This window comes from Humulus lupulus, chromosome 1, assembly GCF_963169125.1.
Source record: "Humulus lupulus chromosome 1, drHumLupu1.1, whole genome shotgun sequence".
Taxonomy (NCBI): Eukaryota; Viridiplantae; Streptophyta; class Magnoliopsida; order Rosales; family Cannabaceae; genus Humulus; species Humulus lupulus.
Window position 1 is genome coordinate 151,895,070 of NC_084793.1, and position 25,292 is coordinate 151,920,361.

The following is a 25,292-nucleotide window of genomic DNA, read 5'->3' on the forward strand; positions in this document are numbered from 1 at the left end:
AGCACTGGTCACGTATCACTGACCTAAGAGTCAGAAACGGCATAAGCGTCCTGAACGCAGGGCCGAATGAAGATTAGATCTAATCGATATCAGCGTTGAATGACTCTAAGGTATTAACGCTGGACCGACCCTAAGGTCGATGAATCTTATAAGCGCTTGGCTAGTCTAGGACTAGTTACTCAAGAGCCAAGGCCTAAGGCCTAGGTGACTGTTTGTCACATTGCTAGGGAACAATGTTCCATGGTTATGAATCTATGGTCATGAGGTAGGCTATGTTGATGACTAATCATCATGCACCTAACCTGTTTAAGCTAGTGAAAGGTTCACTTATCTGTTAAGCCCCAGTGACCCTATCGTCACATGGCTAAAGGGGGCTGTACCCACCTTAGTGACTTTTCCAATTGTCACTTACCTGTTTTGGACTGAAAGTCCTGAATGATTATTATGATCATTGTTGATATTATATCATTCCATATTGTGTTTTCTTGTTGGACCTTGGCTCATGGATGCTATGTGGTGTAGGTAAAGGGAAAGAAAAGCTCACCTAGCCTTGAGTGGAGAGCTTAGGTGGTGATGTGTGTTGGAAAAACTTATACATGATCTTTATTTATTTTCATGTATATCTAATATTAAACATATTAATACAAGATAGCCTAAAACAGGTTTCTAAAACTGAATTCAAAGAGAAACAAATAATATAATACTTACAGTATACGCAGCGGAATTAAGAGTCCTCCCTTCAGTTTCTCTAACTCTTGTATCCTTTCTGTCGCAGAGTATTATCAAGAAACTGAACCGATCTTCTATTTTCTTCACGATCTTCCAATGTATCCTTAGAACCACCTAGACTAGTGTGGGCAATTCTCAACACATGGGATAGATATAGAGAGAAGAAGAGAAAATAACAAAGTGGCTTAGAAAAGGACTTGTGTTTAGAGAGAATATAAAACTATCAGAAAATCTGACTTATCAAAAACCCCTTTTTAACTTCTCTATAAGCACTCCTTTTATAGACTCAATTAGGCCATTTAATTTAATTAAAAAATCAATAAAATAACAGCCATTTTGAAGCCCTAGGTCGAAATTATCATGGGCTATAGGCCCGTGAAATTTCCGATTTGATTATAAGCCCATTGGACTTAAAATCAAGGCCTGTATTATTTTCTATTGATTTAATTAATTAAATAATTATTTAAATCCTTTATCAAATTAATTATTTATAATTTGAACCTTGATTTAAATTTATTTATTAATTTAGATACCAATTTATCTTAATTAATAAATCTGCCATAATTTCTCTTTTCTTCTCAAAATTACACAACTCTGTGAAACTATCCAAAATTGACCTGGTCAACTTTGATAATTCTAATTGATGATTAAATCAATTAATTGAGACTATCTAGATGATTTTATCCAAGGTACAATGGGGACCATGGGCCTATGAAATCAAGCTCCAATAAGTTATCATAAATCTAACAAATAAATTTACTAACTTATTAATTCCTCGTGACTCCACTATAGACTTGGAATTGCACTCTTTAATTCATAGAACGCTCAATAAACAAATATAGATACGCTATTAATTATCCATTGTTACAACCATAATTGTCACTCAATCCTCTATAGACGGCCTACAATGAGATAGGACTAAAATACCGTTTTACCCCTCATTGTATTTTATCCTTAAAACACTTAGTTCCTTGTAAATGATATTTCAGTAAACTAACTTAATTACTGAAATGAGATCTCTATCATTTAACACATTGAACCAAACTAAAAGGAAACCATCATTTCACTTCTTCATCAGAAGCTATAGATGTTCATATCTATGATTAACACTCCCACTCAATTATACTACCGAGTTCCCAAGATGTAAGTATGGGCTAGTCCGTAGGGTAAGCTGGTAACGAACAAGTCAAAGAACTCAAATAATACAATCAGTTAGAATACTAACCACGCAGAATTGAGATTGAATTGACCTATGGTCAACTATATGATATGACTAGAATAGAAAATAACGGCATGTTTACTTATCTTATCAACTGTCAATATCGGTCCTGTCCGATGTAACAAATACATCCGATCTTATCTACTTTGCTAATGTTCTGGAAAGAACATAACACTGTAATGTGTAAGTAGATCATATCGTAGATTGGCAAGTCAGTGTAAATCCGGTGCACTGACTAATCTTAGGACTAACTTATTTTGAACATATAATCATATTCATATTCCACTGTGATTACGTCACTATAAATAAGATTAGCTATATGCTCGGGATTTAATAGAAGTTTATATTAAACAAATAATCATGAAAATAAAACATGTGAGCAAAGTGATTAACCAAGTCAAAAAATGATTTCTATTCTTTTATTGATAATAAAATGAGATTACAAAGAATTTGGGTTTTAATTAGGGCATAAAACCCCAACAATGTCAGGGTTTTAATCAGTGATAAGAATGAATCTAGGGTAGGCAGATACTTCAGCTGGCCAGAGTGATCAAGGGCAGAATAATAATTGTCAGGGTCAGGAGAATGACCAGTCACAGATTCCACAGCTAGCTCCTGTAAACAGGCAGCAGATAGTTAGTGATCTGCAGGCTACAGTGTTAAGACAGGGAGAAGAGCTTCGTCTCCTGAGACAACAACAAGCGCCTGCAGTGGCCAGTGGATCAGAGGTACCTTCTGTGTTGGTGCCAGCAGCTGGGCAGCTGCCTGAGGTTGGAAACAAATGGGAGCCTCTTTATGAAAGGTTCAGGAAGCAACAACCTCCAGTTTTTTAGGGCAGTGCAGATCCTGCCAAGGCAGAGCAATGGATGAGTATGATTACCAATATCCTTGATTTCATGAGGGTGGCTGGTAATGATAGGATGGCCTGTGCCACTTATATGTTTCGGGAGGATGCTCGAATTTGGTGGGAGGTTATTACCCAGACCAGAAATGTTAATGCCCTGAGTTGGGAAGAGTTTCAGACTCTGTTCAATGAGAAATATTACAATGATACTATTAGGGCAATGAAGGCCGAGGATTTCATTAGGCTGCTTCAGGGAAATTTTTCAGTCACTGAGTATGCCTTGAAGTTTGATCGTTTAGCGAAATTTTCCATGGAGCTGGTACCCACTAATGGGACCAAAAGAGAGAGATTTCTACAGGGGCTACAACCCAGATTAGCCCATGATGTACGTATCACCACTGTGGCTGAGGTTACTACTTATGCACAGGTGGTTGAGAAGGCACTCACAGCTGAGAGTGCAGAGAACAAGATTTGGCGTGACAGTGCGACCAGAAAGGAGTTCAGGAGGACAGGTCCTCCATTTGTGGGTTCTGGTAGGGGTGGAGGCCCCAATGAGAAGAAGAGGAAGGTTCCTGACACCTTCCCAGTTCTAGGTCCTAATAGGCGGCCCGTGGTATCTCAATGGGTCGTCCAGGTGGTAATGAAGCCTGGAAGTCTTATCCTGAATGCCCCAGATGCAAGAGGCATCATTTGGGAGAGTGTAGGGCAAGGGCCTGCTTCTCATGTGGAGCAGTTGGCCATCTTAAAAAGGACTGCCCAAAGGCAAGAAAAGAAGGACCCAGAAAAGCAGACAGCTCGACCCCAGCTCGAGTGTTCGCATTGACACAAGTAGAAGCTGAGGCTTTTCCCTCAGTTGTTACAGGTCAGCTTCTTAGTGCTGGAACCCCTTATAATGTATTGATTGATTCTGGTGCTACACATTCTTTTGTTGCTAGTAGTATTATTGATAGACTTTGTAGACCCTGTGATTTTTATGCTGTGGGGTTTGGAACTTTGTTACCCACTATGGAGTTAGTGGTATCCAGGAGATGGGTCAGATCTTTGCCAGTGATAGTGGAAAGCAGAGAGTTGTCAGTGGATTTGATAGAGTTGGTTATGACTGACTTCGATATGATATTGGGTATGGATTGGTTAGCAAAGTATGGGGCAACCATTGATTGCAGAAGGAAGATGGTCACCTTTGAGCCTGAAGGTGAGGATCCTTTTGTGTTTGTTGGTACTATGTATGGACCTCGCATACCTATGATTTCTATATTGAGGGCTAGGGATTTATTGCAAGGAGGTCGCATTGGATTCTTAGCCAGTGTGGTTGATACCACTCAGGTCATGCCAGTGAGACCAGAAGATACCAGACTTGTTTGTGAATTCCAGGATGTATTTCCAGAAGATTTTCCAGGGTTGCCACCGCACAGAGAAATTGAGTTCGTTATAGAACTGGCACCAGGGACAGAGCCAGTGTCTAGAGCACCTTACAAAATGGCCCCAGTTGAGTTGAAAGAATTAAAAGTACAGTTGCAAGAACTGTTGGATTTGGGTTTTATCAGACCTAGTTTCTCACCTTGTGGTGCGCCAGTTCTGTTTGTGAAGAAGAAGGATGGTTCTCTGAGGATGTGCATTGATTACAGAGAATTGAATAAGCTGACAATTAAGAACAAGTATCCTTTGCCAAGGATAGATGATCTGTTTGATCAGTTGCAAGGTAAGAAGGTATTCTTAGAGATTGACCTTCGTTTTGGTTATCATAAGTTGAGGGTCAAGGAGGGAGATATACCGAAGACTGCTTTTCGTACTAGGTATGGGCATTATGAGTTCTTAGTCATGTCTTTTGGATTGACTAATGCCTCTGCTGCTTTTATGGATCTGATGAACAGAGTGTTCAAGGATTATCTGGACCAGTTTGTGAATGTCTTCATCGATAATATTCTGGTATATTCTCAGTCAGAGTCAGAGCATGAGCAGCATCTGAGGTTGGTTCTACAGAGACTGAGAGAACACAGGTTGGTTGCAAAGTTTAAGAAATGGGAGTTCTGGTTATCTCAGGTATCCTTTCTTGGGCACATTGTCAGTAAGGAGGGGATTAAGGTAGATCCAGCGAAGATTGAAGTGTTTAGAGATTGGCCAAGGCCAAAGAATGCTTCTGAGGTTAGAAGTTTCCTCAGATTGGCAGGTTATTATAGGTGTTTCGTGGAAGGGTTCTCAAAGATTGCTACTGCATTGACTGAGCTAACACGCAAGAGTCAGAAATTTGTGTGGTCAGATAAATGTGAGAACAACTTCCAGGAACTGAAGCAGAGATTGATTACAGCTCCGATTCTGAGTCTTCCGACAGATCAGGAGAAGTTTGTGATTTATTGCGATGCTTCTCATCAGGGTTTGGGTTGTGTTCTGATGCAGTTAGAGAAGGTAATTGCTTATGCTTCTCGTCAATTGAAGGAGTATGAAAAGAGATATCCCACTCATGATTTAGAGTTGCCAGTGGTGGTCTTTGCTTTAAAGATATGGAGGCATTATCTTTATCGAGAGAAGTGTGAGATCTATACAGACCACAAGAGCCTAAAATACATCTTCACTCAGAAAGATTTTAATATGAGACAAAGGAGTTGGCTAGAGTTAGTAAAATATTATGACTGTGAGATTTTGTATCATCCCGGAAAAGCCAACGTGGTAGCTGATGCTTTAAGCCGGAAGGGTCCGAGATAGATTTATGGTATGAGGCTGATAGCCAGAGAGTTAGCAGATGATATGACCAGAGCTAGTATAGAGTTGCTGGTGGGCCAGTTGGCTAATATTACGCTACAGTCTACGCTGTTGGAGAGATTGAAAGAGGGTCAGTTGAGTGATCCACAGCTGATCAAGATCAGAGAGGATGTTCTGGCTGGAGCATCCAGAGATTATACAGTGTCTGGGTTAGGCTTGTTGAGATACAAGGGGCAGATATGTGTTTTGTTAGACACTGCTTTGAGGTGAGAGATTCTGGATGAATCTCATACTACACCTTACTCTTTGCATCCAGGCACCACGAAGATGTATCAGGATGTGAGATCGCTGTATTGGTGGCCAGGGATTAATAGAGATGTAGTAGAGTATGTGGCTAAGTGCTTGACATGTTAGCAGGTCAAGGTTGAGCATCAGAGGCCGGCAGGGTTATTACAGCCTCTGGATATCCCAGAGTGGAAGTGGGAGGACATCACGATGGACTTCATGGTGGGCATGATTCTATTTGGGTGATAGTGGATCGCTACACCAAGTCAGCTCACTTCTTGCCAGTGAGGACTACATATATAGTTGATCATTATGCAGATCTCTATGTGAGAGAGATCGTGCACCTCCATGGAGTGCCTAGGTCGATCGTGTCAGATCGGGACCCTACTTTTACTTCCAAGTTCTGGGGGAGTTTGCAAAAAGCCATGGGTACACAATTGAAGTTCAGTACTGCTTATCATCCTCAGACAGATGGGCAATCTGAGAGGACGATCAAGATATTGGAAGACATGCTGCGGGCATGTATGCTGGACTTTGGTGGATCTTGGAGTAAGTATCTACCTTTGATAGAATTTTCCTACAACAATAGTTATCGGTCTACCATTGGAGTTGCACCTTATGAGATGTTGTATGGTAGGAAATGCAGACCTCCCATTCATTGGGATGAGACAGGTGAAAGGAGATACTTGGGTCTTGAGGCAGTTCAGAGGACCAGTGAGGCCATTGAGAATATTAGAGCTCGGATGCTTGCTTCTCAGAGTAGGCAGAAAAGTTATGCAGATCCCAAGCGTCGGAACGTGGAGTTCCAAGTGGGAGACTATGTCTTCCTTAGAGTCTCACCATGGAAACGGGTGAGAAGGTTTGGGAAGAAGGGCAAGCTGAGCCCTAGGTTTGTAGGTCCATTTGAGATCCTGGAGAGGGTTGGTCAAGTGGCTTACAGATTGGCTTTGCCTCCGGCGTTGTCAGCCGTGCATAATGTATTTCATGTTTCAGCTCTTCGGAGGTATGTATTTGATGTGAATCATATTTTGAGCTATGAAGATCTGGAGCTTGAGGCAGATCTCTCCTTTGAGGAGCAGCCAGTTCAAATACTTGACAGAAAGGACAAGGTCCTCAGGAATAAGACGATACCTTTGGTTAAGGTATTGTGGAGGAATAGCAAGGTCGAGGAAGCGACCTGTGAGCTAGAGTCAGATATGCAGAGTTAGTATCTCGAGCTGTTCAGGTAAATTTCGAGGATGAAATTTCTATAAGGAGGGGATAGTTGTAATGCCCCGAAATCCCTAATGCGGTTTAATGGCTGGATTAGTAGGTCGGGAGGGCCATAAATTGTTGTATTATGCCATTAAATGATTATATGCATGTTTATGTGAAGTATATTATAATATGATGTTAAATGCATGCATGTGGGTCCACATTTGATTATAGGGGTATTTTAGTAATTTGGCTCGTTAAGGGCATATTTGTATATTTTGGTGCATGCCTGTGATTAAGTGTTGAGGCCACATTATAATGTGGATTTGTTCGAGCTATTCGGCATGAGACGATCTCTGAAAATAAACTATCAGTTTGGTCATAACAGGTTTAAGCTCGGGGCTCGGGGTGAGTCTCGGGGTATTTCGGTGATTAGAGCGTTACCGGGAATTAAAGGGTAACGGGATAGGAATAATTGGTATTTGACAATATTGAGAATAGCAGGAATTGGAAAGCGTTAATTATGATTAACGAGATAGGTTAAAAAGGGCATTTTTACCCTTGGGAGTCTTTAGAAACCTTTAAATGACCTAGGGGCAAAATAGTCATTTCACCCCTAGGATATATATGACCTTGGTAACCTGTAGAAAGCAGAATCAAAACAGAGCCAAGCTTCCTCCCTCACGTTCATCATCTTTCCGTGTTCTTCCTTGGAGTTTTTGATCCCAAATTGAAGAATCAAAGCTTGAAGGTTATAGACTTAGTTCAACCATTGAAGAGGGCCTAGATTCAAGCTTAAGGTAAGGTTCTAGTTCCATTTTATAGTGTTTTGCCCTATTTTTTAGCTGGTTTTAAAGTTTGGAGTTTTGATAATTGAATGGGGAATTTGAGGAAGTTTTGATTGGTGTAAAGCTTGGGTTTTGATGGTTATATGGTGGATAAGTTGTGGTAATAATTGGTGGCATTGCTTAGTGTTATTGGGAGAGTTTTATAAAGTTTTTAAATATGTTTAAAGGAGAAAAATAGAGGATTTTGGATGAATTTTGGGTGGGGTCGCGGCTCTGTTCCAGAGCGTCGCGGCCCAAGCTTGTTGAAGAAGAAGGTGGTGCTGAAGAGGCCTAAGGGTCGGGCGATTGGGGAAGGGCTGTGGCGCTTGAGGTAGGTGGTTGAGGCATGTTGCCTTTGTTTTTTTGGGAAGGGCCGTGGTGCTTGGGGAAGGGTCGCGGCGCTTGAGGGCCATCTTGGGCAAAAGTGTGTTTTTGACTTAGGGATTCAAACCTTAGGCCTCGAGATCGATCCTACTACTTGGTTTAGTGGGATTCGATGTCCTAGGGGCTAGGTCTTGGTCCGAGAATATTTTATTATTCATTTTATTGATGGAATCCCATAATTGGTTATGACCAGGTAACCGCTGAGGGACAAAAAGACAGATCGTTCTCAAGGGTCATTCTTATATTAATTCTCACTCGAACCAGAGGTAAGAAAACTGCACCCTGTGTATATGACATGCATGATTGTTGTTGAGGCATGTTGATTGGTAAATGTTGACATTGATTGCATATTAAATGCTAGCGAATGTTGTTTACTTGTGTATGGCACTGATTAGTCAGGGATGTAACTGGTTGCGTATCACTGACCTAAGAGTCGAAAACGGCATAAGCGTCCTGAATGCAAGGCCAAATGAAGATTAGATCTAATTGATATCAGCGTTGAATGACTCTAAGGTATTAATGCTGGACCGACCCTAAGGTCTATGAATCTTATAAGCGCTTGACTAGTCTAGGACTAGTTACTCAAGAGCCAAGGCCTAAGGCCTAGGTGACTGTTTGTCACATGGCTAGGGAACGATGTTCCATGGTTATGACTCTATGGTCATGAGGTAGGTTATGTTGATGACTAATCATCATGCACCTAACCTGTTTCAGCTAGTGAAAGGTTCACTTATATGTTAAGCCCCGGTGACCCTATCGTCACATGGCTAAAGGGGGTTGTACCCACCTTAGTGACTTTTCCAATTGTCATTTACCTATTTTGGACTGAAAGTCATGAATGATTATTATGATCATTGTTGATATTATATCATGCTATATTGTGTTTTCTTGCTGGGCCTTGGCTCATGGGTGCTATGTGGTGCAGGTAAATGGAAAGAAAAGCTCACCCAGCGTTGAGTGGAGAGCTTAGGTGGTGATGTGTACATATGCGGCCGCTTGACCACCACAGCCAAGGCGTTGTCAGAGGAACTAGGGGGTTTACCCTATTTTTGCCGCTTAGGTCGACGGGTTTGTAAATTTGAAATGGTAATGGCCATTTTGAGTTGTAAATGTTTTTATGGGCCCATGAACAATTTTATGTTCTAAATAAAATACATCCTTTCCTTTTAATTGTTTTTTTTCCACCTTAACTTGTTAATAACACTTAGAAACACGTTTTTAACCAAAGGACTCGGGTAGCGAGTTAAATTTCTGGTTCACCGTAACTGTTCTGGGGTAACTAGGGCGTTACAAATTTACTCCATGTGCCTCATATTGCTAAGAACTTAATTAGTGTTTCTCAGCTTACTGCTGATAATGATGTTTCTGTTGAATTTTTTTTCTGATTTTTGTTGTGTGAAGGATCGGCAAACAAGCAGGGTGGTTTTGCGGAGAATGCTTAAAGAGGGGTTGTATCAGCTGGACATGTCGTTGCTTGCACCTGGAACCCTTTCAGCTCCGTCCTCACCCCAGTCGTTGTGTCTTACAAGTGTTGCTTCTCAGTCTCGCTGCAATAAACTTTCCCCTTCCTTAAGTCAAGTGGATGTTTGGCACCGACGCCTTGGACACCCTTCTAGTCTTGTATTGTCTCAAGTGTTTAAGATGTCTAATGTAAAAATTAACTCCAATGAAAAGTTATTGTTCTGTGATGCATGCCAATTTGGAAAATCCCACTAACTTCCCTTTAATCAGTCATTTAGTAGAACATCTCATGTTCTTGACTTAATTCACTCTGATCTTTGGGGACCTGCACCCACTCTTTCACATACCAATTATAGCTACTACATCCATTTTATTGATGATTATAGTAGATACACATGGTTGTTCCCTCTCAAAAAAAAAAAATCTGATGCTTTAGCGACTTTTACTCACTTTAAGGCCTTAGTTGAAAACCAGTTTAATCGTAAAATTAAGGCTCTTAGAACTGACTGGGGTGGTGAGTATATATCCTTCTCTACCTTAGCTGCTGAACATGGCATTGATTTTCAACATCCTTGTCCTCATACCTCTGCTCAGAATGGTAGAGCGGAACGCAAGCATCGTCTTATTGTTGAGATGGGTTTAACTCTCTTAGCCCAGGCAGCAATGCCTCAAAACTACTGGACGGATGCTTTTCTCAATGTTGTCTATCTCATTAATCGTCTTCCCACCTCTGTTTTAGCGAGTTTGTCTCCATTTGAGTGTCTATTTTCTGAGAAACCAGATTACAAAGCTCTTACAATCTTTGGCACTACTTGTTTTCCCTGTTTGCGTCCTTATCAAACACATAAATTTCAGTTTCATTCTGTGAAATGAGTCAATCTCGGTCCTAGTGATCGTCACAAAGGGTTCAAATGTTTATCCCCTCATGGTCACATCTATATCTCTAGGCATGTTGTGTTCAATGAATTTGACTATCCCTTTCTTCATGGGTTCTTAAACAATTTTCAACCTGAGCACTTTGTTCCTATTAACATGCCTCACTCTTGGGTTTCCTTACCATTTGTTCCTCATGCCCCTACTTTGGAGTCTGCTTCCTCACCTGATACAGCTGCCCCCTCTTCCTCTGCAACATCATCCTTCTCTCATGCCACGCACCAGCAGGTATCTTCATCTCCTCTTTCTATCTCTTCTGTTTCTGTTTCTATTTCTGTTCCTGATGGTTGTGCCAGTGTTTTGCTTGGGTCCGCGCCTGCTCCATCTTTAGCCGTACCATTTTCTCCTGGTTCTTCACCACCCGTTGTTCAGCCGCATGCTGCTTCTAGTTCTACTGCTCCTACCATGGGTCATCCCATGATCACTTGTGCTAAGGTTGGGATATATAAGCCTCGTGTTTATCTTGGTCATGCGCAATTTGATCTTTCTTTGTCTGAGCCTCATTCAGTTTCAGATGCACTTACGCATGAGGGGTGGACGGCATCGATGTTTGATGAGTTTCAAGATCTCCAAAAGAATGATACTTGGTCCCTAATACTGGCCTCACCATCGTTTAACACTGTGGGCAGCAAGTGGGTATTCAAAATTAAACACAATGTTGATGGTTCTTTTCAATAGTACAAAGCACATTTAGTTGCTAAGGGATTTCATCAACGACCTGGAGTAGATTTCAGTGAAACATTCAGTCCAGTAATAAAGGCTTCAACGGTAAGAGTTGTTCTCACCATTGCTGCCTGTCGGAATTGGGAAGTTAAACAGTTGGACATCAACAACGCATTTTTAAACGGTGTATTGGAAGAAGATGTATATATGTCACAGCCTGAAGGTTTTGAAGATCCATCAAGACCTGATTATGTGTGCAAATTGAAGAAATCAATTTATGGTCTGCGGCAAGCACCGAAATCCCTAAATGCGGTTTAATGGCTGGATTAGTAGGTCGGGAGGGCCATAACTGTTTAATTACGCCATTAAATGATTATATGCATGTTTATGTGAATTTATATTATAATATGATGTTAAATGCATGCATGTTGGTCCACATTTCATTACAGGGGTGTTTTGGTAATTTGGCCCGTTGAGAGCGTAATTGTATATTTGTATGCATGTCAGTGACCTAGTGTTGTGACCACATTATAATGTGGATTTGTTCGAGCTATTCGACATGAGACGATCTTTGAATATTAATTAGTGGTTTAGTCATAACAGGTTTAAGTTCGGGTATCGGGGTAAGTCTCGGGGTGGTTTTAATGTTTAGATTGTTGCCGTGAATTAAAGGGTAACGGGATATGAGTTATTGGTGTTTGAGTATTTTGACAATAGCGGGAATTGGAGAGCGTTAATTATGATTCACGAAATAGGTGGAAAATGTCAATTTTGCCATTGGGAGCCTTTAGAAATCCTTATTTGACCTAGGGGTATTTTGGTCTTTTCACCCCTAGGATAGATTAAAGACAATGAAGGCTGTAGAAAGAAGAGGAAACAGAGCATAGAACAAAGCTTCTCCTGTACTTGTTTTTCTTCATTTTCTTTTTGGATTTTTGAGCCTAACTTGAGGATTCAAGCTTGAGAAGTAAGTCTTGAGAGCTTGGGAGTGTGTTCCACCATTGAAGAGCATCATAATATGAGCTTGAGGTAAGTTTCTAGCTATTAAATTTCCTGGTTTGCTCTGTTTTAGCTTTGGTTTTCAGTTGAGATTTCTAGGTTGGATGATTGGTTTTGTTGGGAGTTTTTGGCTAGGGTTCTTGTGGTTGTGATTCTTAGGGCATGTGAGGATGGTTTTTGGGTTCATTTGGCACCAAAAATGAGGTTTGGAAGCATTGTAATTGAGTTGGAATTAAAGGAGTTGAAGGAAGAGGTTTCAGGGGAGGTTTTGGCTAGGTGTAGCGCTACAGCGCCCACTAGAGGGCGCTATAGCACTACACAGTGCTCTGTTGGGCGGTTTGGGGTTCTGAGTATAGCGCTGGGGCGCTAATGAGCAGCGCTGTAGCACTACTCTGTTCCTTTAGAATCCTATTTTGAGTGTTTTTAAGGGGTTTTGGCTCGGGGTTTCAATCCTTAAGGCCCAGTGTTAATGCCAAAAATTGACCAGAGCCATAGTCAACACTCAAGAGAAAAATTGAGGGTTACCCTCATTAGCCTCGGGCAAATAAATCAGCCCAATATCTCGCCCCACGTGAGACCCATGTCTCATAGGAGGCCTTAGCGAAAATGCCCAGAAGGACCCAAGGGCCTCGCTATGTGAGGCTGCCCTTCACCCGCGCACACCTGCCAAGGCCACAAGGGCCTCGCTATGCGAGGCTGCCCTTCCCCCGTGCGCGCCTGCCAAGGCCCCAAGGGCCTCGCTATGCGATGCTTCCCTTCCCCCGCGCGTGCCTGCTAAGCCACAAGGGCCTCGCTATGCGAGGCTGCCATTCCCCCGCGCGCGCCTGCCAAGGCCACAAGGGCCTCGCTATGCGAGGCTTCCCTCGCCTGTGCGCCTCGCGACCCAGATGCGCGCCAATGCCTCACATAGCGAGACACACCTCACCACGCCCGTGTGCGTCTCGCGTGGTACGACCACGTTAAGGAGCCTTGCGCCACCACCATCTCGTGGCCCTCATGCAACCCCATCACACCTTGTGAGACTCAACCCCGAGCCTCGTGAATCCCCGGGTCACGCATGGGTTCTCACTTAGGCACCAAGGTTCTCGCTTTGTGAGACCCATCCCCAAGCCTCATGAATGCCTGGGTCACACATGGGTACTCACATAGGCACCAAGGGTCTCTCCTTGTGAGGTCCATCCCCGAGCCTCGTGAATGCCCAAGTCACGCCTAGATACTCGCTTAGGCACCAAGGGTCTTGCCTTACGAGACCCATCCCCAAGCCTCGCACATGCCTATTTCCAGGCCTCGTATCTGGAGGCAAGGATGGGATAAAAGAAGTGTGGATTGACACTTACTAAAATATAAAGAAACCTAGAGAAGATATTTAGGTAAGGGGGACCACTAAGCATGAGATAAATGTACAAGCATGGGATGTACAACCCTGAAAAAGGGCAAAGGCATGAATTTGACATCTGTGTCCTACAAGTAGTGGAGGTACGGATTTGTACAGAGAGTGGAAGCACTACATGCATACCTCTGATTATGTACTAGGCTGACACCATAACCTTCTGCTCCACCACGACCTGTGCCACTACCTTGACAATGTACCTATGTACAATCTTGTCCCCTGAGACCACAATGTATGCGAAGCCATTAGAGCTCCAATATAAATAGATCACCAGCCCTCCAGAAAAGGGGTTGGAAAATTCATTGTATTGTGAGGCTATTAAGCAATATACACATTTTACTCCATTGTAGTTCTGCATATTTTCTCTTTCAAGTTCTCTCAATCTTCTTCTAAGATATCTTTGGCAATACAGTCTCAGTTTTATAACCTTATATCATTGACAAGATTTCACCGTCAACACCCAGGATCGAATCTACTCACCATGTGGGCACATTTCGAGGTCCTGAGAGCGGCGTTTAGGTTAAGACCCTTTCATTGTTGATTTTCATTAATGGAGGTTATAATTGGTTATGATTAGGTAACTGTTAAAGGATCAAAAGGTCGATCGTTCTCAGGAGTCGTTCTTGTTTTATTTCTCGCTCGAACCAGAGGTAAGAGAACTGCACCCCATATGTGACATGTGTGGTTATTCATGAGGCATGTTTAATGTTTAAATGTGGACATGGATTGATTATTGAATGCTTAGAAAATCTTACTCACTTTTGCATGGAATAGACTGAATAGTCGGAATTGGCAAAGGTGTCAGTATCAACTGTGAAGCTGTGACTTATTAGTCAAGTTCGGCAGTGGTACTGGGCACTGGTCACACAGTGCTGACTCATAAGTCAGGAACGGCCTTAGCGTGTTCAATGCAAGCCAATAAAGATTAGATCTAATAGACATCTGCATTGAATGACTCAAAAGAGCATTAATGCCGGACCGACCCCAAGTTCGATGAATACTATAAGCGCTTGTCTAGCCAAAGACTAGTCACTTAGAGCCATAATGACTATTTAGTCACATGGCTGTGGGTGTTGAGCCCGTGAGACTTAACCATCAGTCTCTCATCTGTTAACCTAGTGACTTACCCATCAGTCACCCATCTGTTAAGTTAGAGACTTACCCATCAGTCTCTCATTTGTTTAAGCTAGTGACTTGCTTGTCAGTCACTCATTATGGTTTACCAGGACCTCAAGTGTTGAATCACTCATCTAATTAGAGCTATAAGCTCCTTCATGGTTAATGTAACCACAAAGTGATATTCACTCATTTGTTCAGAGCTATAAGCTCTGTATGATTATCATGATCATCATTTGATATTATATGCTTACATTATTGTGTTTTCTTGCTGGTGTGGTGCAAGTAAGGGGAAAGAAAAGCTCACCCAGCCTTGAGTGGAGAGCTTAGGTGGTGCTGTGTACATATGCGAAAGCCTAGCTAGCTGTCACGGAAGATGCGGCTAGCGCCGTACTGGTCCGGGAAGAAGACCGGTCTCAAAAGCCAGTCTATTACATCAACAAGAGGCTTCTCGGATCTGAATCCCGATACCCGTTGATGGAAAAGATGGCCCTCTGCCTTATTACAGCCTCCCGAAAGCTCAGAACATATTTCCAGTCCCATTCAATACACGTCATAAGCGATCAGCCTTTAAGGCAGGTTTTGCAGAAACCTGAAGCATCGGGACGTTTGTTGAAATGGGCTATCAAGCTCAGCTAATTTGAGATACTGTACGCGCCGCGAAATCCTATAAAAATCCAAGCCCTAGCTGATTTTGTGGCAGAATGCACAGGATTCCGAGAAGACCCAGTGGAAGAACCAGCTCGGGCCTCATGGAAAGTCTTTGTAGATGGCTCGTCTAACGAGAACGGCTCTGGGGCTGGAATCATATTGATATCCCTGGAGGGACATCGATTCCACTCTGTGTTGCGATTCGGATTCAAAGCATCCAACAACGAGGCCGAATACGAAGCTTTATTGGCTGGGCTAAGGGTGGCCCAGGAGTTGAAGGCCAGCTCCGTCCAGTGCTACAGCGATTCCCAGCTCGTGGTAAACCAAGTATTAGGAGAATACCAAGCACGGGGAACCAAGATGGCTGCTTACCTGGCCAAGGTGAATAATGAGCTATCCGCATTTGAGCACGGCTTAATCGAGCAGATACCTTGGGAGCAGAATGCCAACGCTGACGCCCTGGCAAAGCTCTCCACCTCCGGGGAGGCAGAAACTTTGGGGCTGGTGCCGGTAGAGTTCTTGGAAAGACCAAGCATAGAGGAAATCGGGGCAGAGGTCGAGATGATTGACACCAGACCGACCTAGATGACTCCCATACTCAAGTACCTCACAACAGGGAAGTTACCCGAGGGGCGAAACGACGCAAGGAGGGTACTTTACCAGGCTCCGAGGTATATAATGATAGACGGGATATTGTACCGGCGTGGCCTCTCTTTACCTCTTCCGCGGTGTGTTCTGCCAGGCGAGGCGAAGACCATTTTGTAGGAGGTGCATGAGGGCTTTTGCGGAGATCACACTGGGGGGCAATCCCTGGCCTTAAAGGTGTTGAGGCAAGGGTATTATTGGCCCACTCTTTCAAAAGACTCGATCTCTTATGTCAAAAGTTGCGACAGGTGCCAGCGGTTCGCCACGGTCGCACGAGCCCCTCTAGTTGAGCTACGGATGATCACTTCCCCGTGGTCGTTCACGGTCTGGGGGATTGATTTGGTGGGTGACCTTCCCACGGGAAAGGGAGGAGTTCGCTATGATGTAGTGGATATAGACTACTTCACAAAGTGGGCAGAAGCAGAGCCCCTGGCGATGATCACTTCAAAGAGGGTCCTCGACTTTATGGTTAAGAGTATTATCTGCCGATTCGGACTACCAAAGAAGAACGCGTCGGACAACGGAACACAGTTCGATAGCAATCTCTTCACCGAATTTTGTGAGAGGCACGACATAGTTATAAGCTTCTCCTCCGTGGCCTACTCCCAAGCTAATGGGCAGGTCGAGGATGTGAACAAGATGCTAAAAGCAAGCCTTAAGAAGAGGATGGATGAAGCCAAGGGAGTTTGGCCCGAACAGCTCCCCCAGGTACTGTGGGCATATCAGACCTCGCACCGAACTTCGACGGGTCACACTCCTTTCTCCCTGGCTTTCGGGAGGGAGGTCATCCTTCCTGTCGAAGTAAAGGTAGCCTCACATAGAGTCCAGACATTTGACCAAGACCAGAACGACAAATTACTCTGCGCGTCCCTCGACCTAATTGACGAAAAACGAGAAGCTTCACAGCTGCAGGTCGCGCATTATCAACAGAAGATCACTCGTTATTTCAACTCAAAGGTCAAGAAACACATCTTTAGCGTAAGCGACCTGGTGCTCAGAAGAGTCTTTTTAGCTGGTAAAGATCCTAAGGACGGAGTGTTGGGACCAAACTGGGAAGGGCCCTATCAAATAACAGAGGTTGTGAAAGAAGGAACCATTAAGCTAGCTCGGCTTAATGGAGAAGCGGTCCCACGGACTTGGAATGCTATACACCTGAAGCAATATTATCAGTAATACTTTTGTAAGGCTTAATTAAGCCACCTTTGTTTATTAAATAATGAGAGATAGTCTTTCTGTTTTATCGTATATGTTTGTGGATGTAATGTTAAAAAAGCACGTTTCAAGTAACCACGAAAGGTCCTTTCTTGGTTACTTGGGGGGCATATATCCTGGAAATAACCATGTCCTAAACTTAGAAGTTGATTCAAATTGATTAATCGATGTTTTTCTTAAAAAGCACGAGATATCAATAAAAAATTAACGCGAACTAAGTTTTTGAAAATCAATGTCCTGGATGCAACCAGGTCCTAAACTTAGAAGTTGATTCAAATTGATTAATCGATGTTTTTCTTAAAAAGCACGAAATATCAATAAAAAATTAACGCGAACTAAGTTTTTCAAAATCAATGTCCTGGATGAAACCAAGTCCTAAACTTAGAAGTTGATTCAAATTGATTAATCGATATTTTTCTTAAAAAGCACGAGATATCAATAAAAAATTAACGCGAACTAAGTTTTTCAAGATCAATGTCCTGGATGCAACTAGGTCCTAAACTTAGAAGTTGATTCAAATTGATTAATCGATGTTTTTCTTAAAAGCACGAAATATTAATAAAGAATTAACGCGAACTAAGTTTTTCAAAATCAATATCCTAGAAATAACCAAGTCCTAAACATAGAAGTTGATTTAAATTGATTAGTCAATGTTTTCCTTAAAACGCACGAAATATCAATAATAAATTAACACACACTAAGCTTTTACCAAATGCACTAAAAGTGAATAACAGTAATGGTAAAAGTATATTAAAATGAAAACTCGGAGAAACCCATTGTCTCGAGGAGAAAAACCTCGTGGTAAAAAATTACAAACATAAAAACAAAATTTCTAGGCCCCCCCAGGCCATTCCGTGGAGGTCACCCCTTCAGTCTCCCGCTCGCCTACAACGGAAGTCTCCCCGATCTCAGAGGGCGTCTCCTGTTGAAGGCGAGCCTTGAACTTCTCGAGGAAGGGCTCCCACACCTCCAGCGCCAAGAAGGAGAAATCACCATCCTGGTTGAAGGCCCAGCAGTGATAGAGCATGGCCTTCATGGAAGAGCTGGAAGATGCCCTCTCTGCGATAATGGCAGCCTTGGATTCTTCAAGCTCAGCCTTTGAAGTAGCCAAGTCGGTCTGTACAGCCTCAAGATCGGTTTTCGCCACGGCCAAGGCCCCCTGCGCGGCTTCTAGATCGACCTTTGCAGTGGCCAGCGTGACCTGCGCGGCCTTTTCGCTTTCCTTGTTAGCCCGTCAAGGAAACCTTGGCATCTCGCTCCTGCTGTAGTGCAGACACGAGAGCGGCCTGAGAGGTCTGGAACTCACCCTTGATCTCGTCAAACCTGGCCCTGGACCGAGCTATGCTGCGGCATAGAGCCAGAGCCGTCTGCAAATGAAAATATAGTAAGGCATGTGCTAAAGGAAAAGCAGAAAAAATTGACTAAGTTAATTAGGCAACCTTACTGTGAGGTTCATCCTCAGCAAAGACTCCATGACATTCTCGGGGCTCCTCGTCTCGATCTCCCGCAAGTCCCTCGGGGTGGCATTGTAGTAATGCTCCACCGTATAGCTCACAGTCTCGTAGACCGTCCCTCAGAAGGCCTCGAGGAGTTTCTCTAGAGCCTGAGTGTTAACCAGTATACGCACGGTGGGAGTAGGAGCTGGCGGGGTTCCAGTTGGTGTCTCCTGATCCCGATCAGGGACAGGAGGTCGCGGAGGAGGTGGAGGCATGTTCTCCACTGCTGCGGGGCCTTGACTCATCCCCTTAGCGGGAAACTTGCTGACGGGCCCGGGAGGAGTCTTCTTGGTAAACCGGGGTTTCTTGACCAGGAGCCTGGACGATTCGGAAGGAGGATTCCCCCCTGGAAGATGGACCGCAGGACGTTGTCTCCGGGCTGTGCCATCTCTTCACCTAAAACAAAAAAGAAGGGAACGTTAGGACACATTTAAGTTTATTCGATTATGAGAAAAATCTAAGGATATATTAAAAAGGTCCTACCCTCCGAGCTGGAGGAGGAATCTATTGCCACGACCTCCGGCTGCAGAGCTTCTATGTGGGACTCTAGGTTTATGACTTTGCGAATGAGAAGGGGCTCGGGGTCCGGATCAGCCTCAGGAATGGACTCCTCTACATACTGCCTAAGCCCCGGAGCTACTACACCCTCCAGGAGGGAGGGCCACTACCTAAGGTTGGTCCCATACTCCTCAAAAAAGGCTAACCTAAAAGCCAGGGTGTTGTCGACTGCTACAGTGCCCCTAGGGCGGCTCATGTCATAGGGTAGCACCAGTTGATCTACACACTGGAGCAGGGTTACGTTAAGTTCTGGGTCATCACGGTGACGATGTACGAGCTGGCTTGGGTTAAACCTAGCGAGCCAAAGGTCTACGACAGCCCTATCTAAGTCCCTAAACAGGTATGGGTTACCTTGGCCGGAGGGGCCGGCTGCTGCCCCGGACTGGATCCGATCCGCGTCAGGGCCCTGGGCAACGTCGAGGGCTCGCTTCCGGTGCACGAGCGGCACCTCGTCTTCCTCGCCTTGCTCGTCATTCACCGCAGCACCCCCTCGGGGATGGGCGCCAGTTCGCGAGCTGCTGGGATGGCCCGCGGCCTCCTCAAGGCCAGGGTCTGACCCGGAGAAATTAACTTACACGCCTGCATCGTCTCATCAGACACGAGCTGGCGGTAGTCTTTTTCGCTTGATGGGAGCCCCGCCAAGGTCTCATATTGACCCCCAAGAGTCACCGATTTAGCCGTCTGCACAATGGTATTCAAGTCAATACACATGGAAAAGAAAAAATCTGTGACGATTTTGCGAGCTGAGGATAGAAAGAACTTATGAGGACAGTTGAAGTAGCGGTGTATGCAGTTGAACTGGTCCTTGAAGTCGTTGGGGTGGCTGGGCAGCTCGATGACTGCAGTAGAGTTGGGAAAACGGGTCAAGTAATGGAACCCGTCGCCTCGCCCCCGCCGATCCGGGCTGGCTTTGAGGCAGAAAAAGTAAAGGATGTCCGCTGGTGTAGGGACCTCCCATTCATGCTTCAGGAAGAGGTACCTGAGCCCCTCCAGCAGACGGTACGAGTTCGGGCAGTTGGAAGGGAGCCAGCCTCGTGTAATTCAGAAAGTCCGTGAAGTACTGGTCCAAAGGAAGGAAGGCCCCAGCCTTGAGGTGTTCGTCGCTCCAGGCCGCGAACTCCTCGTCGAGAGGTGTGCAGCTCCTCTCGCCCTCGAAGGGAGGTTAGATTGTGAGACAGCAAGATCTTGTTGACCCTCCCTTTGTTCGTAACCTTCGAGACTATCCTCTCGGCCTCGAAGAAGGCATCAGGTCCCACCTCGAACTCTTTCTCCACGGTGGGACCAAAGTGGGGGATAGGAGATTCAACAACTATCTCCTTCCCCTTGCTAGCCTGCTGGGATGATGAACCGGCGACGCTCTTTTTGGGCATGTTCTTCTTGGGCCCCATCTAGTCGCCTAGCGAATAAAGATGAAGAAAATTTAGATAGGCGGCCTAAAAATAGAAAAGGGAATCTAGCGCGAGAAGTGATTTTTGTACACGGACTGAGGTAATCTTAGCCCGCAGTGCGTGAGGCCACGTGATGCTGTGATCACGCGCTTGTGTTTCCAACGGATCCCCGATTTCTCAGGATCTGTGTGTCAGGAGGGTCAGGATAATGTTTGCCTTGGAGGGAAAGTTTCAAAAAGAAAAACTGCCTAGGAAGCGTGACCCCTAAGTTACCCGATTTTGCACCCCAGAAACCTATCGCCTTCCCCTCTCCAAACAGCCATTCCAGAAAAGTTACCCAGAAGAACTACCCAGAAAAACTACCCGGAAAAGTTACCCAGAAATTATCTTGTCCTATACATCACATTCCTAAACATGTTCTCATATGACCGATACCCCTAGGATAAAAACCTACGCACAAAACACCAGCCAAAAACAACCTACAGTGTGCGACTAAGAAAGAAGTTAACCTAACAAAGAAACGAAAATATCAAAAAGTGCAACAGGCAGAGGACTTACAGTGTTTTTTCCATGTGAAAGTCGCAAAGAGCGTAGGAGTCAGAGTCTTGGTGAAGCCTTTAGCACTGGAGTTGCGAAAAAACTCTTGTGGCGAAAGCGTAGGGATCTCTGGGACGATAACTGAGAGAAGAAAGGCTTCTGAGGTAGAAGAGGAGAAGAAAATTTTCAAATAAAAGGTGGCTCATGCGAAAGGTGGCCAACCTTATATATATGTAAGAGGCAAAGGAATGAGGACCGTTCGATCGCATTAATGCGAGATACGAGGGTCAAGACTCGAGATGTGGAACGACAGCCGAAGATAGCCTAGGCCATTTAATGCAATTATCGGAAGACGGACCATCGCCAACCACGGTGCTCCACGTGTCCGATACCTGCGCAGTGGACGGGACATGAAGAGTCCAAAGAGAAACCTAAAAGCCCCCGCTGTGGCCACAGATGACGTCATGTGTCACGAGCAGGGGCTTGGGGGGCAAATGTACGCCCTAAATATTTGAGAGTTATTAGCGAGCTGGAAAAGGGCATAATTCAGTCCGCCACGTGTAAATCGTCCACCCGGAGCTGCTGTTACGAGTCTCCACCTCTCTAGCCCGAAGCTGATCAAAGAGTTAGCAGTCTACTCGAAGGCAGTGGGTCAGCAGTATGGATATCACGAGCTGGTGTTACATCGAGCTCGAGATGCAGCATAGATCTGACACTCGAATCCTTGTAAAGGCTACCACGCAATGTAAACGTGCACATATCAGACATCACGTGTCTATTCCATTCCTGAATTCTCGGACACGCAACATAAACGTGCGTGTTCAGGCACCCCACGACTGGTTTGGGCCATGCGACCCATTATCTCCCCTTGCCTATTGATTAGACAACACCTCATTGTCAACTTTTAGGAATTAATCATCAGTGTCATAGAGATGACATGATGGGTAAGAAGGTCACAGGATGACCCCCTTTACCAACGCCCAGGTATCCTCTCCCTATAAATACCGAGACCCTGGGCATTGCAAGGGGTGGGCATTTTCGTTGTAAAGAAACACTCTGTAAAAAATACTCAAGAGATATCAATAATATTGACTGTGGACTAGAGGGATTTTAACCTTCGAACCACCTAAAAAGAAAGGAGTGATAACCTTCCCACAATACTAATTTCGCCAGTTTGGAATTTAAATACTTTCATATTACGGTTCACTATTTAGCACTAATCCATCCCGTTTATTCGTATAATTATCTATTGGCGAAGAACCGCGTCAACATTTTTGAATGGTCAAATACTGAAAATCCATAAAAAAAATCCACCAGAATAACTAGAGGCTATTACAATGACTTTGTTGCAAACAGAATGACAATGGTTGTTGCAATAACATGAATTGTTGTTGTTTTGATATGAACCATGCCAACTTGTGATGAAACACATAACGAAAATTAGATCCTAGGACCGTTCTACTATAGATTTCGATGAAAATCGTAATCCAGAAGTAAAGAGAAATTAATTCTCACTTTTTTTATCAAAAGTATTCTATAATTTTATTGAATGAAATAGCCCTATTTATAGGGTTTGCAAGCTTTTAATTTCATTCATAACATGAAAGAGAAAGTGATAGAGTTGGTTAAAATACAAAGTCTAAGTAGTCTTACACAAGCTAGGTGTAAAATACTACTAGGCTTCACATAGTAAAGATGTGAAATTCGACATTTTGTTGTAGGTATTTAAAAATTGTGTTGTTAGGTCCAAAGTGATACATTGAGGTATCTAAGGATGCCCAAAGAGTTTGAGAGCATTTGGCGGTGTTTAATGTCACTTTTGAGAATCTTCTTCTTATTGCCCCTCCAAGATGGAGGCAACTTGCTATTATAGCACCCCACTATAAAGGACTTCGACAAGGTTATCTTTAGAGTAGACAACTTATTCACAATAACTTGTAATTAATGCACTTGAGAAAGTAGGGTTTTTCATAAAAAAAAATTAAATTCCATATATTGAGTTATAAGGAATTTCTTGGTACCTTCTTCTTCGGCTTTGTATTTCTTCTCAAGTGCTTCCCAAATGTCCTTTTCCAATGTTGTGTTGGTGTAGAGATCATAGAGGCGATCCGAGAGAACGTTGAGGATGTGGCCATGGCATATGAGTTCATCTTTTTTGTGCTTCTTCCTCTCCTTGATGACTTCTTAAGAATAATTGTCCTTGGCTGCACCTAAAGCCTTCAAATCCTTATCGAAGATGTAGTAGACCTTTAAAGTTGTGAGGAAAAACTTCATATTGCTTGTCAATGAAAAACGTTAGTGTCATCAAATCGATCTATCCTCACTAGATCTTGGGACTTGAACTTAAATGTTTGAAGCAGGCTTCTTACTTATGGAGCAGTGTTCTGTGAGGTTGGGATCTTTGGAAAGCCTAGACCTGCTGGATTATTGGAAATGGGAACTCTGTGCGTATTAAGGAAGATGCGTGGATACCTAAAGCTCACACTGGGAAATTGTTTCTTTTGACACCTCGTTGTCCTTGAATAGAGTCAGTGAGCTTAACAAGGATGAGTTCGGAGCTTGGAAGTATCAACTTGTGAGGGACTCATTCTCAATAGAGGAAACCCGAGCCATCTTGTCTATCCCATGGTCAGTTAGAGATAGGTCGGTCCGTCTTATTTGGCACTATACTGAGTCGGGGGGTTATTATGTTATAAGTTGGTATTGGAATGAGGTCCTTTTGTTGGGCATTGATCAAGCATCGACTTCAGAGGGAAAATCTTGTTGGTGGAAACTGTTTTGGACTCTAAATATCCCTCCCAAAGTCAAAATTTTTGTATGGAAATCTTCTCTTAATTTCATTCCCACTTATGCGAATTTGAGCCGTCATGGGATGCCTGCATCTTCATTATGCCCGGTGTGTAACAGTGATGTGGAAACCACTTATCATGTGCTATGGTTGTGTAGGGGTCTGAAGTCTATCCGTGGGTGTTGGATCTCCCAAGGTATTGAGAAGCTTAGTAGTACAAATGACTTCTACGATATTCTCTTGGGTTGTATGGTTAGCATGACTAAAGAGGACCTGGAAAAATTATTGGCCCTCTGTTGGAGGATTTGGTTTCGTCGAAAAAAGTTGTTACATAAAAATATTTTGTTGAAAGATGAATTTGTCTCTAATTGGGCTCTCGAGTACCTTAATCAGTATCAAGATGCAAACACCAACAGGTTGTTGGTTCATGTGGTGAGGGAGAGCAGTTTTTCTCCTCTAGCTGTTGGTTCAATAAATGAGGGAGTGGTCAAGTTGTGTGTTGATGCAAGTGTGAACAAAGATCCCATGAAGAATGGATATAGTGCGGTAATCTTTGATTATCTTGGGAAAATTTTTGGTTCGATGGCGGTTCCAAAGAGTGCTGCGCTCGATCCTCATGTGGCGGAGGCAATGGCGCTAGTTGAAGGCCTGTTGTTATGTGTGCGGCCGAGCTTTAAACATATTTGCGCTGTTTCGGATTCTGAGTTTGGGACTCTGATCCATGATATTCATTACCCGTGGGGTTCTTTCTCTGTTATTTCCTTGTTTCATTTAAATGCGATGGGAATTCTATTGCCCATTCTTTAGCGCCTCTTGCTTTATCTTTAGAACAATCGAAGGTTTGGTGGTTGGGGCTCCTCGTTTGCCTCTGGCTTTAGCCTCTTTATTGATGTAATCGCTCCTGGTTTGGCTTTTTCCTTTTAATGATAATTGATGAATGTTTTCAATAAAAAGAAAAATGAGAGTAGAACATTTTAAATTGAGTCTTGGAGCTAAAACACATGACTATGCGGACCTGTACGCGTGTCTTAAAATTCTATTTCACAGTAAAAACGTGTTTTAAAATCATGCATTTGATGTAAATTTGTGTAACTTTTGAATACCAATAGTGCCTCTTCCATTTCTTAAATAACGGAGGCTAACTTTTAAATTAAATCTAGATATTTCTAACTTTCTTTTTTATTCAAAAATACTTTAATTGTTATTACCAGGCTTTCCTTTATGTATATGATTTCTATTAAGCTTGATGTAAATGTGAATAACAATGTGGACTTAA

At 43.5% G+C, this 25,292-nt stretch overlaps 1 protein-coding gene across 5 annotated transcripts in view; it reads left to right on the forward strand.

Moving 5' to 3' along the window:
• LOC133799155 (uncharacterized) overlaps positions 1 to 25,292 on the forward strand; it is a 55,125-nt gene that overhangs the window by 29,283 nt on the left and 550 nt on the right. Inside the window, exons 3-4 of one of the 5 annotated variants that reach the window (XR_009876391.1) lie at positions 9,105 to 9,265; positions 9,581 to 9,715. The exons of 2 other annotated variants lie outside the window; for them this stretch is intronic. Coding sequence is in view for 1 of the 3 variants with exons in the window: in XM_062237279.1 (XP_062093263.1) it covers positions 9,581 to 9,829 (249 nt within the window). In the remaining 2 variants the exon portion in view is untranslated. Of the gene's footprint in view, positions 1 to 9,104; positions 9,266 to 9,580; positions 9,830 to 25,292 lie in introns of those variants that run through there. 2 more of the 5 variants (XR_009876385.1, XM_062237279.1) reach the window with 2 other exon arrangements.